At 53.8% G+C, this 16,693-nt stretch overlaps 1 protein-coding gene across 2 annotated transcripts in view; it reads left to right on the top strand.

The window, feature by feature from the left end:
* Nucleotides 1–16,693, top strand: part of MYH11 (myosin heavy chain 11) — a 91,210-nt gene that overhangs the window by 56,373 nt on the left and 18,144 nt on the right. For both annotated transcript variants that reach the window (XM_028117441.2, XM_028117443.2), the window contains 15 exons: nucleotides 190–342; nucleotides 1,215–1,388; nucleotides 2,503–2,676; nucleotides 3,888–4,002; nucleotides 6,456–6,649; nucleotides 8,031–8,152; nucleotides 8,281–8,350; nucleotides 8,490–8,650; nucleotides 9,928–10,036; nucleotides 11,554–11,685; nucleotides 11,776–11,982; nucleotides 12,905–13,042; nucleotides 14,053–14,176; nucleotides 14,708–14,879; nucleotides 16,307–16,519. In XM_028117441.2, coding sequence (XP_027973242.1) covers nucleotides 190–342; nucleotides 1,215–1,388; nucleotides 2,503–2,676; nucleotides 3,888–4,002; nucleotides 6,456–6,649; nucleotides 8,031–8,152; nucleotides 8,281–8,350; nucleotides 8,490–8,650; nucleotides 9,928–10,036; nucleotides 11,554–11,685; nucleotides 11,776–11,982; nucleotides 12,905–13,042; nucleotides 14,053–14,176; nucleotides 14,708–14,879; nucleotides 16,307–16,519 — 2,258 coding nt within the window. The remainder of the gene's footprint in view (nucleotides 1–189; nucleotides 343–1,214; nucleotides 1,389–2,502; nucleotides 2,677–3,887; nucleotides 4,003–6,455; nucleotides 6,650–8,030; nucleotides 8,153–8,280; nucleotides 8,351–8,489; nucleotides 8,651–9,927; nucleotides 10,037–11,553; nucleotides 11,686–11,775; nucleotides 11,983–12,904; nucleotides 13,043–14,052; nucleotides 14,177–14,707; nucleotides 14,880–16,306; nucleotides 16,520–16,693) is intronic.

Below are 16,693 nucleotides of genomic sequence, written 5' to 3'. Positions count from 1 at the left end.
GTTTGACCACCCTATTCCTTATTGCCACTTTTCGACTGGGTGTAGAGATGGTGTAATTTCTTTTTTTGTTTATTTTTTTTTAAGGACTGATTATGGGTAGGAGGGGAATAAAAGTCTGAGCTGCTGGCCAGGCTCATATGAAAATGTGGCCCACTGGGGATGACCATGTTCCCTCACTTGCCCCCACAGGCAGACTTTGCCATAGAGGCTCTGGCCAAGGCCACTTATGAACGCCTTTTCCGCTGGATACTCAGCCGGGTGAACAAAGCCCTAGACAAGACCCACCGGCAAGGGGCTTCGTTCCTGGGGATCCTGGACATTGCTGGATTTGAGATCTTTGAGGTACAGCTTGGTGAAATCATGACAGCAGTGGTCTTGGCTCTCTGGGATGAAACTTCTCTTTGAAGAAGTCATTATTTCATGGGCAGAGGGGGGCTGTCTAGCTAAGGTTACATCCTGGAAGGTGTAGGAAATGTATTGGTTTGTGAAACCGAGAAGGCCAGAGCTACAGCGGGGTCCAGCAGGCAAGATCCGATCTCTTCCATCTCTCTCTCTCTCTCTCTCTTTCCCTCCCTCTACGTCGGTTCTGTTCTCAAGCTGGTTTTCCCCTCATGGTGGCAAGATGGCTGCCACAGCTCTAGACAGCCTCTCAGCAACCCTGGAAGTTCAGACCAATTCCAAGTGTTCCCCACAGTTCCAACCAAAATCTTGCAGTTGAGTCTCACTGGCTCTTACTCACCTGAGTTGGGCCAAGCCTTGTTTTCAGGGTCTTGATGTACTTCATGTAATGGGAACATGGCTACTGGATCCCACCCCCATAGACTGGAGGGGCATTCTCAGCGAAAGGGAAGGTCTAGAGATGGACAGATCGTCTAAAACATATCTCCTAGAGAATCACTCCCTCTTTTGAGTTTCGTTGTCCACATCTGTACAGTGGGGGTGATGAAGTACCCTACACAGTTGTTCTACCCATAAATCACTGTACAGGGGAAGGAGATAAGCACCCTCAAAACAACGTGTGTGGGGACCCCGTGATGTGAGAAGAGCCAGCCCCATGAACTCTAGGCAGCCTTTGCTGGGGCTCAGCCCTCTCTGGGCTCTGAAATGGCAGAGGGGCTCTTGTGCACAGGGCGCCAGCCATGGGCAGATCTTCTCTGGTCCCCGTGTCCTCTGACCACGATGCTCACCGGGCCTCCCCGCTGTTGTGCACTCAGGTGAATTCATTCGAGCAGCTCTGCATCAACTACACCAACGAGAAGCTGCAGCAGCTCTTCAACCACACCATGTTCATCCTGGAGCAGGAGGAGTACCAGCGCGAGGGCATCGAGTGGAACTTCATCGACTTTGGGCTTGACCTGCAGCCCTGCATCGAGCTCATCGAGCGGCCGGTGAGGGCCCACATCACACTCGCCTGTGTGTGTGGCCTCGCTCGTCTGGCACGTGGACCCTGCCCTCGCCCCACGGGTGCACGTCTTTCCCCCCACCCACCCCCCGCCACCGAGTCCTTGTGAACTCCATCACACTGTCCCCTAACCCACACTTTACTCTCAAAGGTATTTTCTTTTTTTTTTTATTTCTCCCTCCCTGCCCTCCCCTCCCCTCCCCACCTTCTCTTCCCCTCTGTCTCTCAGTCATTCATCCCCAAAGGCAAGGGTCTTTCTTTGTTTTGTTCCCTGGTGTATCCCTAACTCCTAGAACCACGCCCATAGTAGGTGCACAGTCAATAATTGTTGAATGACTGTTTACTGAGCTCCTGGTCTGTGCCGGGCCCCCTCTTTAGGGGCTGGGGATGTAACCGTGGACCAGATGGGCTTAGTCCCTGCCCTCCGGAAGGAGCAGGCAATGAAACCCGACAAACAGATGAAGCAACTAAAACCTCTGATAAGGCCTCTGTGGAGAATGATTTAGGGAGTCCCGCTTTGGACAGAGCAGTGAAGAAATATTTCTCAGGGCGCCTGGCTGGCTCGGCCAGAAGAGAATGTGACTCTTGGTCTCGGGGTCCTGAGTTCAAGCCCTGTGTGGAGTGTAGAGCTTACCTTAAAAAAAGAAAAGAAAAGAAATACTTCCCTGATCTGAGTCTAAAAAGTGCAGACCATTCCAGCAGAGTAAATGGCATGTGTGTAAGTTTGGCTGTGTTCCTGGCACCTTGGCTTAGCCTGTCTGGGCCACAGAGACGGGCTTTATTCAAAGGAACCCTGAGGTGAATTTCTACGTAAAGCAACAAATTCAAGGGTGAGATCTTCGTGCTGGTCCGTGTGCTCTGTCCACTAGGGGGCAGCAACAAACATGTTCTGTTGGTGCCTGCGGGTCCCTCCCCAGTGCGGGTCCCCTGGACACAGGGTAATTTGAGGATCGATCTATGGGAGTGGAAGATATAAATCCATTTAGAAGAGGTGATAGAGCCAGGGGGCTGCCTAGGGTGTGTTTCAGTGGCCAGTTCTTTCCAGCAAGCCCCAATTTCGGGTACCCTAGCTGTGATCCTGCCTTCCTTGTTTCCCATAGAACAACCCTCCCGGGGTGCTGGCCCTGCTGGATGAGGAGTGCTGGTTCCCCAAGGCCACAGACAAGTCGTTCGTGGAGAAGCTGTGCACGGAGCAGGGCAACCACCCCAAGTTTCAGAAGCCCAAGCAGCTCAAGGACAAAACGGAGTTCTCCATCATCCACTATGCCGGGAAGGTATCAGCCGCGGGCCCCAGGGCTCTCCCTGTCCCCGGGGACCAGCTGGGGTGTTCCAAGCAGGAGTGGTTTGGGTATGGCAGAGCCGAAAGGCCTCTGGTGTGAGCCAAATCCAAGCAAGTCTTCTTATGTATGTTCTGAGTGTCTATTCCACCCTCTATACCATATTCCAACCAGGGTGACCAGGCGATTGTTTCTTGTATAGACGCTGAATCCTTCCAGCTACAATTTAAACCCAAGAGGAAGGGCCAGCTGGGATGGGATGACCCATAAACACATTTTTGGGTCCAACAAACCTCTCCCTTATCCCAGCCTTGAGCTCACCACTGTCCGCCTGTGCCGTCCAGGGAAATACGTAACGGTTGTCTTCTTCCTTCTCCTTATCTTCTTCTTCCTCCTCTTCCTCCCTCCCTCCCTCCTTCTTCATGATAATAAGGATCATCATGTGAGAGCTGTAAATACACAGGTGCTTCCCCTGTGGTTCCTGAGGGTCCTGCATAATGTAGAAAAGACCCAGGTTGGCCTGGCTTGCAGAATCTGAGTATTTTATTTTCTCTCCAGGGCCCCCCCCAACCCCCGCCTCATGCGAACAGGCAATGCCCTGTACCAGGTTGGGGAGGGGAGGGGGGCTGGCAAACCACGGCCCACATGCCACATCTGATCCACAGCCTGTTTCCGTAAATAAACTTCTATGGGCGCATAGCTCCTATGTTTACATAAAGTCTTTGGCTGCCTGTGACCCAGCATGACAGAGATGTTGTGCCCTGCAGAGCTGAAAATGTTTACTCTCTGGGCCTTTTACCAAAAAAAAAAAAAAAAAAAAAAAAAAGTTTGCCAGCACCTACCCAAACTCAAGGGTGTATGCATTCCCTTAAGCACACGGAATAACACTTTCCTCTTTCCCGCTTTCCAAGTGGCTCTTTTCAGTCCCCTCTCCGATCGGGCCTGGCGATCACCGTAGCAGCCCACAGCCCATAGTAACCCCCGAGAGCTCTTTTACAGGATGCTTCCATTTCAGCGTGCACAAGGCCCTTTAAAGTACTGATCTGTCAGCCTCTTCATGGGCGTTTGAGGAGTCCCATCACAGTGGCTGTTAACACCATTTCCTCTCTGACCTGGCAAGATCCGGGAGGGAAACTGGAGGCCTTGGGCCCTGGTCTTCATTTGTAACAGAGGCAGAAGCACCTGACTGGTGGGGTGATCCTTGGCAGGTGGACTACAATGCCAGTGCCTGGCTGACCAAGAACATGGACCCGCTGAATGACAACGTGACTTCCCTCCTCAATGCGTCCTCGGACAAGTTCGTGGCCGACCTGTGGAAGGATGGTAAGGGCCTGCTGGTGGGAGCTGGGAGACAGGGTACAGAGTGCTCTGCCTCCTTCCAGCTGCCCCTGGTTCGCACCCCTGCTCCCAGGAAGGGTGGGCCTGTGGGGGGTGGGAAGAGGGCAGGGTGTGCAGGTGATACGTTCAGCCACTTCTGGAGTGGTGACCCCTGCCTCCTCATTCCCACACCCAGGCCCCAGGGAGAAGGTCCCTAAATCAGGGTGCGGGTGGTAACAGAAAAAACAGTGCAGGAGGCATGGTGACTTCTCATCTGGAGTCAGAAAGACTTGACTGTGATCTTGTCTCTGCCACGCACTAGCTGTGTCATCTTGGACGAGTCTCTTGACGTCATTAAGCTTGAGGGTCCACCTTAGTAAAACCGTAGTAAAAACTTAGTAAAAACTTAGTAAAAAAAAAGATAAGAATAGTCCCCGACTCTCCTAGGATTATTGTGAGGGTAGAATTAGACCGGGGGCTCAAGCCTGAGCATGCATCAGAATCTCCTGGGGGACTTGTCAAAACTCAGATAGCTGGGCCATCCCCCAGAGGTTCTGATTCAGCAGGTCCAAGTGGGGCCTGAGAATTTGCATTTCTAACAAGTTCCTAGGTGGTGGTGGTGGTGCCACTGCTCTGGGGACCACACTTGGGTTCCCTCTGAGAACCAGCCAAGAAATAATCCATGTGAAGTGCTTAGCACCTGCCAGTCCTATAGTAAAGGCTCAATACATGCCTGCTTCTGCGATGACTGTTAGGTGTGGTGGGGTTTTCTGCTTTTGTTCCAGGACCTCGGTGCCCATAGTGGATTGTGTCTTTGCACAGAGCCTGTGGACCTTGGGCTTATAGGCCTGGACACCCTTGTTTTAAGCATGGTAGAAAATGCTGGAGGAGGAGTTCTGTTGTGCCAACATTTACTGAGTGCTCACCATGTTCCGGGCCATGGGATCGGGTGATGGCATCTCACCCTGGGATTTGTGACCATTTCAGCAAGGCCCTTCCCTCAAGGAGCCCAGAGTCTTGCAGGAGACAGAGACAAGCAAAGACTTTATTACATGGACCCTAACTGAGTACAAGGAGCAGAAATAGGGTATCCTAATGCCAGTGAAGTTAAACTGAACCACCATCAGCCAACTGGATAGAACTGTCATCTATAGACTGCTTCATCCAGCAACAGCAGAAGGCACATTCTTCTCAAGCTCACATGGAACTTCCACCAAGCTAGACCACATTCTGGGCCATAAGACACACCTTAATGAATCTAAAAGAATAGAAAGCATACAGTATCTGCTCTTGGACCACCGTGGAATTAAACTAAAATCAATAAGAGAAAGCTAGTTGGAAAATCCCAAAATACATGGAGGTTAAACTTCTAAATGGCACATGGTCCCCGTGTCTTATTTAGAAGTGTCTTGGTGTGTTATTTAATTTTCTCAAGTGAAATTTTAAAATATTTTGAACTAAAAAAAAAAAAGGAAAACACAACTTACCAAAATTTGTAGGGTGCAGCCAAAGCTGTGCATTGAGGGAAATTCATAGCAATGCCAGTGGTTTGAGCTCAGCATGTGCAGCATCCACTGGGATGGTGGGAGTCTTTCATTCTGTTCTGAAAGAAAAAGAGCCTTGGTGGTTGTAATGCTACCATCAACACCACCAATAACACCATCACCTATTCCTTGTTGAATATTAATGTGCCAGATTCCTACCTTAGAGTGTTGGCTATACTTTGTGTCCAGAATATTATTTCTCTGAATATCTACCTAATAGCTCACTCAACTTATCAGAGAGATCACCCCCATTACTCTTTCTCTCCCCCTTTACCCTGCTTTATCTTTGTAAGCATGCTGCACCACTTGGAATATTGTATACTTACATATGTCATCATTGTTGGTCTCTTTCCACTAGAATATCCATAGAATATGACCTAGGGTGTGTGTGGAGACACATGGTCTTTGTTCATGGCTGTATCTGTAGGGCCTGGCACATAGTAGGCTCTCAATAAATATTTCTTGGTAGATGAAGGACTGAAGGCAGGTGGGAGGGGTCAGCCTTTATTTGCTTCTTCCTGCCCTAAGAAGTAGATGCTGTTGTTACCACCATTTTGTAGAAGGAGAAACTGAGGCACAAACTGGCAACAGGCCAAGGCAGTGGCAAGATCAAGATTTATTCCCAGGTCTCTGTGACAACATGAGAGAGAATTTGTTCTTTCTGTCATTCAAGGGCTTTCAGATTTCCCAAATAGACAATACATGGAAAGCAATACTCTGCACACCTCCCCTTACCTCTTGCTAGAGGAAAGGTGTTGGCCCCCAGAGGAAAGAATGGGGGGCGGTGCCCACCAAAAGGGAGCAGAGGACTTGGGGTCTTCCACCCTCTGGGCCTGGTCCTCTGGCCTATTGTGGGGGTGGAGGGCCCCTGCGGCATGGGCCAGAGGCTGACACCAACATTAATGTGCCCCACAGTGGACCGCATCGTGGGCCTGGACCAGATGGCCAAGATGACAGAGAGCTCACTGCCCAGCGCCTCCAAGACCAAGAAGGGCATGTTCCGTACGGTGGGGCAGCTGTACAAAGAGCAGCTGGGGAAGCTGATGACCACACTACGCAATACCACACCCAACTTTGTGCGGTGCATCATCCCCAACCACGAGAAGAGGGTGAGGCCACCTGCCTGGCTCCTCAGGGGTCAGAATGTCCTCCTTGGGGATATCATCAGGGGGCTTTGGGAAAGGGAGAGGCAGACCATGGTAGAGGGGCAGGAGGAAAGCCTGACTCTGTACCCCACAGGTTCCATCTGACATGGGTAGAAGTTTGTCTGAATTGGGGACCCATCCCCCATCCTGGAGGCAAAGGAAGGCAAGGGATGGAAGGGACTTTCAACCCTGGAGTTTCTGTCCAGGGCATCCAAGCACTCATACATTCATTATTCCGGTCAATATTTACTGAGCTGCACCTATGCCCAGTGTTGAGGATACAGGGCTGGATAAATTGTGGTCCTTGCCTGCAGGTTTCTTATGGTGATCTAGGGCAGGGATGCTCAGCTGGAGCAGTCATGCCCCCCTCACCCAGGGGACATCTGGCCATGTCTGCAGACTTCGTTGGCTGTCATAACTGGGAGGGAGCTGCTGTTCATATCCAGTGTATAGAAGAAGCCGGGGATGCTGCTAAACGCCCTGTGGCACACAGGGCAGCCCCCAGAGAGGGAGAAGCAGAGAATAATCCAGCCCAAGATGTCAGTAGTGCTGATGTCATGGGAGACCCGGTGGGGGAGAGACACACAAGCTGATATGCACCATGTAATGTGGTAAATTACAAGAACACCGTGCAGCTGGGGCTCCCACTCTAGCCTAAGGGCTCAGAGAACGCTGCCTTGGGAACGAGTAGGCATCAACTTGGTGAAGTGGAAGGCAGGGTGGAGAAGGCATCCTAGGCAATGGGACCAGTAGAAGCAAAGATGTGAGCTGAGAAATGAAAGGTCTAGGCAGTGAAACACTAGGTCATTTCATGTTGGCATGTGATGGTGTGAGGCAGGGATTGGGGAGAGATGGGGCTGAATATCTTGACAGGAACTGGGTTGTGGCACTCTCTTGTGGATTGACCAGAGGAGGCCTTTGGGGCTTTTAAAAGCAGGGGTATGTCATGATCAGACTGATGTTAGGGAAACAGAATGAGAGGTTGCAGAGGGAGGCAAGACAAGAGCAGAAAGCAGGTAGGAGGGGGTGGTGATGGTGAGTGGGTGGCAGTGGACAGCAGTGGGCCCATTGGGAGTTATCTGGGAGGTAGCTTCTGTAGAACCAGTGATGGAGAGGAAGTGAGGGAAGGAGAGGTGATGGGGAGGAAGCCCCAGCTTCTAGCCAGGTGATGCTGGTGCCACCAAGTACAAGACAAGTGGCACTGAACCCTCAGCTGAGACCTCACCTGGTGAGGTGTCTCTGTCAACCTTGGTGGCCTGACGATGGGTCACCCAGGCCTGAGATTCGGGGCTTGCTGCTCCCTGAGTCCCAGCCCCCCGGTCCACTGGCCTTTCTGCCCTTGCAGTCTGGCAAGCTGGATGCCTTCCTGGTGCTGGAGCAGCTACGCTGCAACGGGGTGTTGGAAGGCATTCGCATCTGCCGTCAGGGCTTCCCCAACAGGATCGTCTTCCAGGAGTTCCGCCAACGGTGAGCCTGCTGGGGCCAGGCATAGGGGGTTGGGGTCCGCAGGGGGCAGGGGGTGAGCCAGGCCAGGTGGCGGGATGGAAGGACGCCGGAGAGGCATCTGATCAGTGGCATCTGCCCCGTGTCTCCAGCTACGAGATCCTGGCTGCCAACGCCATTCCCAAAGGCTTCATGGACGGGAAGCAGGCCTGCATTCTCATGGTGAGCCCTGCCCCAGCCCCTCCCCAGGGATCCCTGGGGGCACTGCCAGGAACTCATTGGGGTAGGCCCTTCCTTAAACACGCCTAATGGACACTGTCACAGCTGAGAACGAGAGCACCTGTCCCCCTTCCTTCTGCAGATCAAAGCCCTAGAACTGGACCCCAACTTGTACAGAATCGGGCAAAGCAAAATCTTCTTCCGGACGGGGGTCCTGGCACACCTGGAGGAGGAAAGGGACTTGAAGATCACCGATGTCATCATGGCTTTCCAGGCCATGTGTCGTGGCTACCTGGCCAGGAAGTAAGGACCCGAGTGCTGTTGCCTCCCTGCAGACAGCCCAGAAACATGCCCTTCTCGGGGGATGCGGGGGTGCTCTGTGGCCTCATGTTCTGCTTCCCTGCTTCTAAGAGGCCACCTGCTTTAGGAAGCATCCTGATCAACCGGTAGCTACTTGTTATAGAGGCAGAAACTCTACCACTGTAGGGATGCGCCCTTGTTTTAAAGGCCTTCGTCCTGCCTCCCCCCTTACTTGCTGGTGAACTTGGGCGAGTTTCTTTCTCTCTCTGAGGCTCCGATCTCTCCACTGAAGAATGAGGATACTCATTCCTGCCCCGTGGGGTTGTTTGTGAGGAGTTGAAGTGCACGAAGAGGGTTAAGAACAGGGCCAGGTTGTCATTTCAAAAGTGTGAGAAAATGGTAAGGATTGGAGGAAAGAGGATTTGGCTGTGTCCATACCCCCATGTTCAAAAGGGATTCAGAAGGCTCATTCATTGCCAAGTGGACCCAAGATGGTGAAGGACACAACCAAGAGGGTGAAGGTCAGAACCAAGATGGTGAAGGCCACAACCAAGATGGTGAAGGCCAGAACTGGGGGGCTCATAGTCCAGGGACAGCCCTAAGTGGTTAAATTTCATAAGTAAATTCTCTGATACACCCTCCCACCTCTGCGAACTGGAGCAGCATCATTCTTCAAGTTCACCCATGTTTCAAGATGGCAGCCGAGCAGAGGAAAGAGGATCCATTTAGCTCCCTTGGCAGTGGTTTTGCAAACCCATCAGCCCTTAGACACAAAGAGCACTGGTTCTGAATCAGACTTGAGATTTCTAAGATGCACCCGAAGAAAGAGTAGGTTTGTCAGTCACTCAGCTTTAGGGAAGACAAGGCGCAGCTGGAGATGTGTAAGATCCCCCTTAGGAATGGTGTAGCATAGATTGATTTCCTAGGTGTCGTTTGGACCACAGCTCTGAGTCCACGGTGTTTCGTGAGCTGGGGGTTTTCCTTGCCGCCCACCGGCTGCCCAGAAAGGCTCTGGCCTCCAGATGATTGAAGTGGTCGTTGCCCAGATAATATGCATGTGCTGATGCTCAGAGCTTCCTGAAGAATCTGAGCTGGAGAGAATGGGGAGTGGGGGTGGGGGAACATCCTCACGTGAGTCACAAAATCACAAGCCAGACAGGTGCATCTTGCTTTTGGGATGCCGCGGGGCAGGATGCTGCAGACGATCCAGGGAGACAGGGTTTGGACCCCCACCAACCCCCACCCGGGGCTTCTCACGGCACCCCCTCCACCCTCCCCAGGGCCTTTGCCAAGCGGCAGCAACAGCTGACAGCCATGAAGGTGATTCAGAGGAACTGCGCCGCCTACCTCAAGCTGCGGAACTGGCAGTGGTGGAGGCTGTTCACCAAAGTGAGTGCCGCGGACCCCTCGTCTGTTGGGGCCCTCCACCTGGGCCCTGCGCCCCAGATGCTCCCACTGTGGGGTCGCGTTTGGTTGATGGGCCCCGCGTGCACTCGGGGGCTCAGAGTCAAACCTCGCCTGTCCGTAGTTCAGCCCAAGAAGGCGCCCCTCCCCCTTCTTTGGCACGTGGGTTATCCATGACCCTGACTCGGATGCAGAGCATTTCCACAGGGATCCCTCAGGTTGCTTGTTTCCAGCCACACCCACTTCCCCCCGAATAGCCCCACACCGCTCATCTGTCCTCCCTGTGATTTTGCCCTTTCGAGAATGTTACACAAATGGCTCTTTCACAAAGCACCACCATTCTCTGGAAATCAGGAATTGGGGGCATTCATCGTGGATCTTATTTATAGTAGCAGAATGTCAGCACCCAGCCCCTAACAGACTCATCCATCGATGGGATACTTTGCAACTCTTAAAGGGGATGGCTATCTGAAAACCCCCAACAAAGCAGGTGTAGAGGGAACTTACCTCCACAGAGTAAGGGCCTGCTATGAAAAACCCACAGCTAGCATCATCCTTAATGGGGGACAAAACTGAGAGCTTTTCCCCTGAAGCCAGGAGTAAGACAGCGATGTCCTCTGTCACCGCTTCTATTCCACAAAAATGGCAGCTATCAAAAAAACAAAGGTGTAAAAGTGACAGAACAGCATGGGGTCATAATTATCTTGTAGTTTTAAGTATAGGATGCGGCATAGAAAATCAGACAGCATGATCTGCGGGGTGTATTTTTTAAACACGTAGGAGAAAAGAGACTGGTGGGGAAAGCCAACAGTGCATGTAGTGACCTTGATGGGGAGGTGGAACGTAGGAGATTTCTTTTCCCCTTTTCTCCTTGGAATGAAATATGCCAGTTGGTCAGCAGTAATTCTCTCTCTGGGAAGGGACTAAATGGGAGGAGAGACTTTTTCCTTTCCACTGGGCGCCTTTTTCGGTTGCTCTAGTTTATGATTTCTTTCTTTCTTTTCTTTTTCTTTTTTTTTTTAATTTGACAGAGAGAGAGACAGCGAGAGAGGGAACACAAGCAGGGGGAGTGGGAGAGGGAGAAGCAGGCTTCCCGCGGAGCAGGGAGCCCGACACGGAGCTCGATCCCAGGACCCTGGGATCATGACCTGAGCCAAAGGCAGATGCTTAACAGACTGAGCCACCCAGGCGCCCCATAGTTTATGATTTCTCAACCTCGGCACTCTTGGTGTTTTGGGATGGGTAATCCCGTGTTGTGGGGGCTGTCCCGTGCTTTCTAGAATCTGCAGCAGCACCCCTGGCCCGTACCCATAGGTGTTGGTAGGATTCCCCACCCCAGTTGGGACAGCCCAAACTGTCCCCAGAAATTGCCAAGCGTCCCCTCGGGGGTGTGGGATGGTATAAACCGGTCCCTGGTTGAGAACCGCTGAGCTGAGGCATTAGGAGAGCTTCCACCTTCCTTGCGCCATGGAAGCCAGTGACGGCTGATGGTGTGCGTGCAGGTGAAGCCCCTGCTGCAGGTGACACGGCAGGAGGAGGAGATGCAGGCCAAGGAAGACGAGCTGCAGAAGACCAAGGAGCGGCAGCAGAAGGCCGAGAGCGAGCTCAAGGAGCTGGAGCAGAAGCACTCACAGGTAGCGGCCCGGAGCACGGCGGGGGCTGCGGGGGGCGGGCAGGCGCGCCCCTACAGGACTCACGGCCACCTCCCTGCTCGCCACTTGCAGCTGACCGAGGAGAAGAACCTGCTGCAGGAGCAGCTGCAAGCAGAGACAGAGCTGTACGCCGAGGCCGAGGAGATGCGCGTCCGGCTGGCTGCTAAGAAGCAGGAACTAGAGGAGATCCTGCATGAGATGGAGGCCCGCCTGGAGGAGGAGGAAGACCGGGGCCAGCAGCTGCAGGCCGAGAAGAAGAAAATGGCCCAGCAGATGCTGGTAAGGCCCCACAGGGGCAGCTGCCTTATCATCTGGCCCTCACTGCAGGCCTGCGAGGGGCATGTGGTCAGGTATGTCCCCTGCTGGGGACTAAAGCTTGGAGCGGATCAGCTGTCTGCCCGGGCAGGGCCACGCAGCCAGAGTGGTCTCCTGGAGAGCCCGCTCTGTTCTCCTGCCCTGGCCTCTGTGTGCAAACCCCTTTTCTCCTCCTCGCAACCCCGTGTGAGGGGTAATCATGTCAGTTAGCCCTTGTTGCAGGACGAAACACCACCCAGAACTTAGCGGCTTGGGATAACGGGTCAGGAGTCTGCGAGTGGCTCAGCTGGGAGGTTCTGGCTGAGAGTCTGTCCTGAGGTTGCAGTCGGGATGTGAGCCCAGGGCTGGAGGACCCACGACCGCATGGCTTGCTCCTGTGGCTATAGTCAGGAGGCCTCAGCTCCTCACTGGGGGGTAGGGGGGTGGAGGGAGCATCTCCTCAGGACTACATGGTGGCTGGCTTCCCCCAAGAGGGGCGAATCAAGAGAGGGAACAGAGGGGGGAGGCCACAGTGCCTCTTCTAGCCTAATCGCGGACATTACACCTCATGGCTTCCCCTTAAATCCAGCCCACACTGATGGGGAGAGGAATGAGCCTCTACCTCGTGAAGGGAAGAGTACCGGAGAACTCGGGGACACATTTTAAAACCACACAGTATTTACTATCCCCATTTGACAGATGGGAAGACTGAGGCTCCATGAAGCCAGTGGTTTCCCAAACCTTTTATTTCCAGTAAAAGGAGACCACAGAGCACAGGGGGCCGTGAGGCCCAGCCTCCGCAAGGGTCAGCCCTGAGGCCCAGTCTCCACGAGGGTCAGCCCCCAAGCTCCGAGAGAGGGATCCCGCTGGGAGCGAGGCTTGTGATTCCTTTCCCTTACCCGCAAAGGATCTGGAAGAACAGCTGGAGGAGGAGGAAGCTGCGAGGCAGAAGCTACAGCTCGAGAAGGTCACGGCCGAGGCCAAGATCAAGAAACTGGAGGACGATATTCTGGTCATGGACGATCAGAACAATAAGCTGTCAAAAGTGAGTGAGTGGCGCCAGTTCCTGCATTAACCTGGCAGGCTCGCCGGGGCTAAGCACTCCAGATGCTTTCCCTTTCTGGCCAAATACAAGATGCTGGAGGCGGCCTTCCTGACTGCCGTCTAGAGGCAGGTGGACCCCATGGGTGGGGTGCCCAGCGGTCCCACCAGGACCAGGGCTGCCACGGAGCAGGTCTCAGAAATTCCATGCCAGTGGAGACCCCGAGTTGTGCGAGAGCAGCCGCGTGTGCCTGAGACTGGGGGCCTCTCCCGCATTCTCTCAGGCTGCTTCCGGTTAGCAATAGGGTGACCCGTGGTCCTGGTTTGCCTGGGACTGAAGGCCTTCTGCGATGTGGGACTTTCAGTGGCCAAACTGGAAAAGTCCCCGTGCCACCCGGGATGAGTAGGTCACCCGAGGCAGGGACCACTAAGCAGGTACAGAGCATGCATGGTTTGGGGTGCGGAGCATGCATGGGGAAGGGGAGCCCTGCCCTGGTGGGGCTCATGCTCTAGGGAGGCAGGAAACACCTAACCACTAATGACCCTCACAGGCTTCTGAAGAGGGTGTTCACCATAGTATAAAAATAGAGCATTAGGAGATGGAAGCGAGGTATTCAGGGAAGGCTTCCTGGAGGAAGTGACATTTAAGAGGCAACCTGAAGAACGAAGAGTAGTTGGAAGGGGCGTGGAGAAGCAGCTCAGCAGCTGGTCCTGTGTGTGCAAAGGCCCTGTGGCAGGGAAGAGCTGGCCTGTGGGAGGAAGGGGGATAAGGGTGTGATTGCCTGGACCATAAAGTGTGCGGGGCAGAGGTCGCATGAGATGGGAAGTGGCTGGGTTTCCGGGAATGACTGTTAAGGAGTTTCTCTTTATCATTTTAAAGCTAGGGGTTGTCTTTGGTGTTCATGCAGATTTTCCTTCCAACTGTTTATCCGGAAATGACTAAAAATGAAACGTGGAATCTGGAGAAGAGGAAAAAAAAAAGCTTCCGATATTTCTTTTTCTTTCCCCCAAAAGGAGCGAAAACTCCTCGAAGAGAGGATTAGTGACTTAACAACAAATCTCGCAGAAGAGGAAGAGAAGGCTAAGAACCTTACCAAGCTAAAAAACAAGCATGAATCTATGATTTCAGAACTGGAAGGTAAACCGGCTCCCTCGAAGAGGGTTTCAAATGGATGTTTTAAGATCAGAGACCTGGGGCGCCTGGGTGGCTCAGTCGGCTAAGCGTCTGCGTTCGGCTCGGGTCATGATCCCAGGGTCCTGGGATCGAGCCCTGCATCGGGCTCCCTGCTCGGCGGGGAGTCTGCTTGTCCCTCTCCCTCTGCTCCTCCCTCCCACTCCTGCGCTCTCTCTCTCTCAAATAAATAAATTAAATTAAATTGAAAAATAAAATCAGAGAGCAAATCTGAGCATGGCAGATGACTTCAGGGGAGGTACGACCCTCTCGAGGCTCCCCCAGCTGACACACCACTAATAATAAAGGTGCTTCTCATCAGCCCTAACTTTCCTGCCACTATCTGGTGGTCTGGGCCGTGACAATTACCGGTGGGAACGTGTGTGTGCGCGCGTGCGTGTTCACGTGCATGTTCGTGAATTGCGGGAGCAGAAAGACTTGGCCTCTGGGTGCCTTTCTGGTAGTGCGCACCTGCTGAGGGCCCCGGCTTTGTCGTAGTGCGGCTGAAGAAGGAGGAGAAGAGTCGGCAGGAGCTGGAGAAGCTGAAGCGGAAGCTGGAGGGGGAGGCCAGTGACTTCCACGAGCAGATAGCTGACCTGCAGGCACAGATTGCGGAGCTCAAGATGCAGCTGGCCAAGAAGGAGGAGGAACTGCAGGTGGCCCTGAGCAGGTAGTATGGCTGGCGGGGCACCGCAGTGGGCCCCGTCCTTCTTCCTCCTCCAGGCAGGCCTCCAGGCTCCGGGGTGCCTCCCCTGTCCTGCTTGCACCTCCAGAACCACGCCACCCACTTTCCTCTCTTTCCTCCAAACTCATCCTCTCTCCACATCTCCCCTCCTCCCGCCGCATCTGCCTCTCGGATGTCCAGGCCCTTCTCGTCTGCAGTTGCCCACGGAGTCCGTTCGACCCCGCCCTGCTCTCCTCCCACCCCCAGACTGCAGCAGCCCTCAGATTCTGCCGGTCCTCAGAAACGTGTCTGTGCCCCGTCCCCTGTTGGCCCTTCTCCCAGCTCCTGGCTGGGTTCACACTAACAGCCTCGCACCGGGAATGCAGCGACAACTAACGGGGATTTTTCTGTTCACCGTGTGCCAAGCTCTTCCCAGGCAGTAACTTCAGGCACACACCGGGCCAGGGACCCTGCTGCGATCTCCATGTCACTGAGCAATAAGCTGGGCTTGGGGCGAGAGGAGGGACCATGAGCTGGGATCTGAGCCCCAGAACTTTCTGACTGGTCCCCCTGGCCAGCTCTTTGGCTCCCAGTGTGTGCTGCAGGATGGTGCTAGGGTGATGGGCCAGAAGCATCACCTGGGTTGTGAACCTTCACGGAAGACTTTGCTGGTTTTTGCAGGGAAGGCCAGGCTCCTGTCCTGCACAGCCTGACCCCAACCCGAACATTTAGCTTTCTCTCTTGCTGCTCACCGTTCCCAAGCTCAGTACGATCGAGGTGCTCACCTCCCCTTGCCCTGAGGAATCTTGCCTCTGGGCCCTCTTTCATGTTGTTCGCTTTCCTTCCACCACAGCAAAGCAAGAGGCCAGCCCCACCATGCGTCAGGAGGGAGCTGCCTTCCACGAAAGTCCTCACGCACTCCAAGCCATTCAGACAATGCTTCTCACATCCCACCTTGGCCCACGGTCGCCACGTCCCCCACACGGGGGCGCCCTGGTTTTAATATCTCCCCATGCAGTACCTGGCCAAGTGCTTTGCATGGAGCAGGCACTCAGCCACTGTTTGAGCAAAAGGAAGAAAGAAAAACAAGTAGTTGTTAAGGAGAAATAATTGTCCGTGTTCACAAAGCATCTATTAAGCTCCTGGTGTGAACGAGGCACCTGGGTAGTCTGGGACCAGGCTCTGCTTTCACACACACACACTCACACACTCACACACCACAATCTGTTTTTTTACATCAGACAAGTCCTAATCAGCAAACAGTCCTACCTGGCAAGAAGGGGTCCAATGTGTCTCGGGGACGTGGGTGGAACCTGGTTTGATGTCTACGGAACATGAGTATCTGGTTCCAGGAAACAATCTTGGGCGATGTTGGGAGATCTCAGGGGCCAGAGACCCCCGGGGTCTTCATTCTGGTGATCTGTCCCCGGCAGGCTCGACGATGAAATTGCTCAGAAGAACAATGCTCTGAAGAAGATCCGGGAGCTGGAGGGTCACATCTCAGACCTTCAGGAGGACCTGGACTCAGAACGGGCCGCGAGAAACAAGGCCGAGAAGCAGAAGCGGGACCTGGGAGAGGAGCTGGAAGCGCTGAAGACAGAGCTGGAGGACACGCTGGACAGCACGGCCACCCAGCAGGAGCTCAGGTGGGAGGCCAGCCCGCGGAGCCCATGGCTCCCACCACGTCGCCGGCTGCACGGATGGGGTGGCTGGGGGGGGTGGGGAGAGGGGCAGCCCCCAGGCACATCCTGAATCACAGGGCTCCTCAGGTCCTACAGCTACCATCTGTAATAGATCCTTTTTCATCTTATTTTGCATCA

Source organism: Eumetopias jubatus, unplaced genomic scaffold, assembly GCF_037043125.1.
Source record: "Eumetopias jubatus isolate StellerSeaLion01/CBP00866 unplaced genomic scaffold, mEumJub1_p1.0 scaffold_12, whole genome shotgun sequence".
Classification (NCBI taxonomy): Eukaryota; Metazoa; Chordata; class Mammalia; order Carnivora; family Otariidae; genus Eumetopias; species Eumetopias jubatus.
The sequence above is the reverse complement of the archived record's forward strand: the minus strand, read 5'-3'. Positions and strand labels throughout refer to the sequence as shown.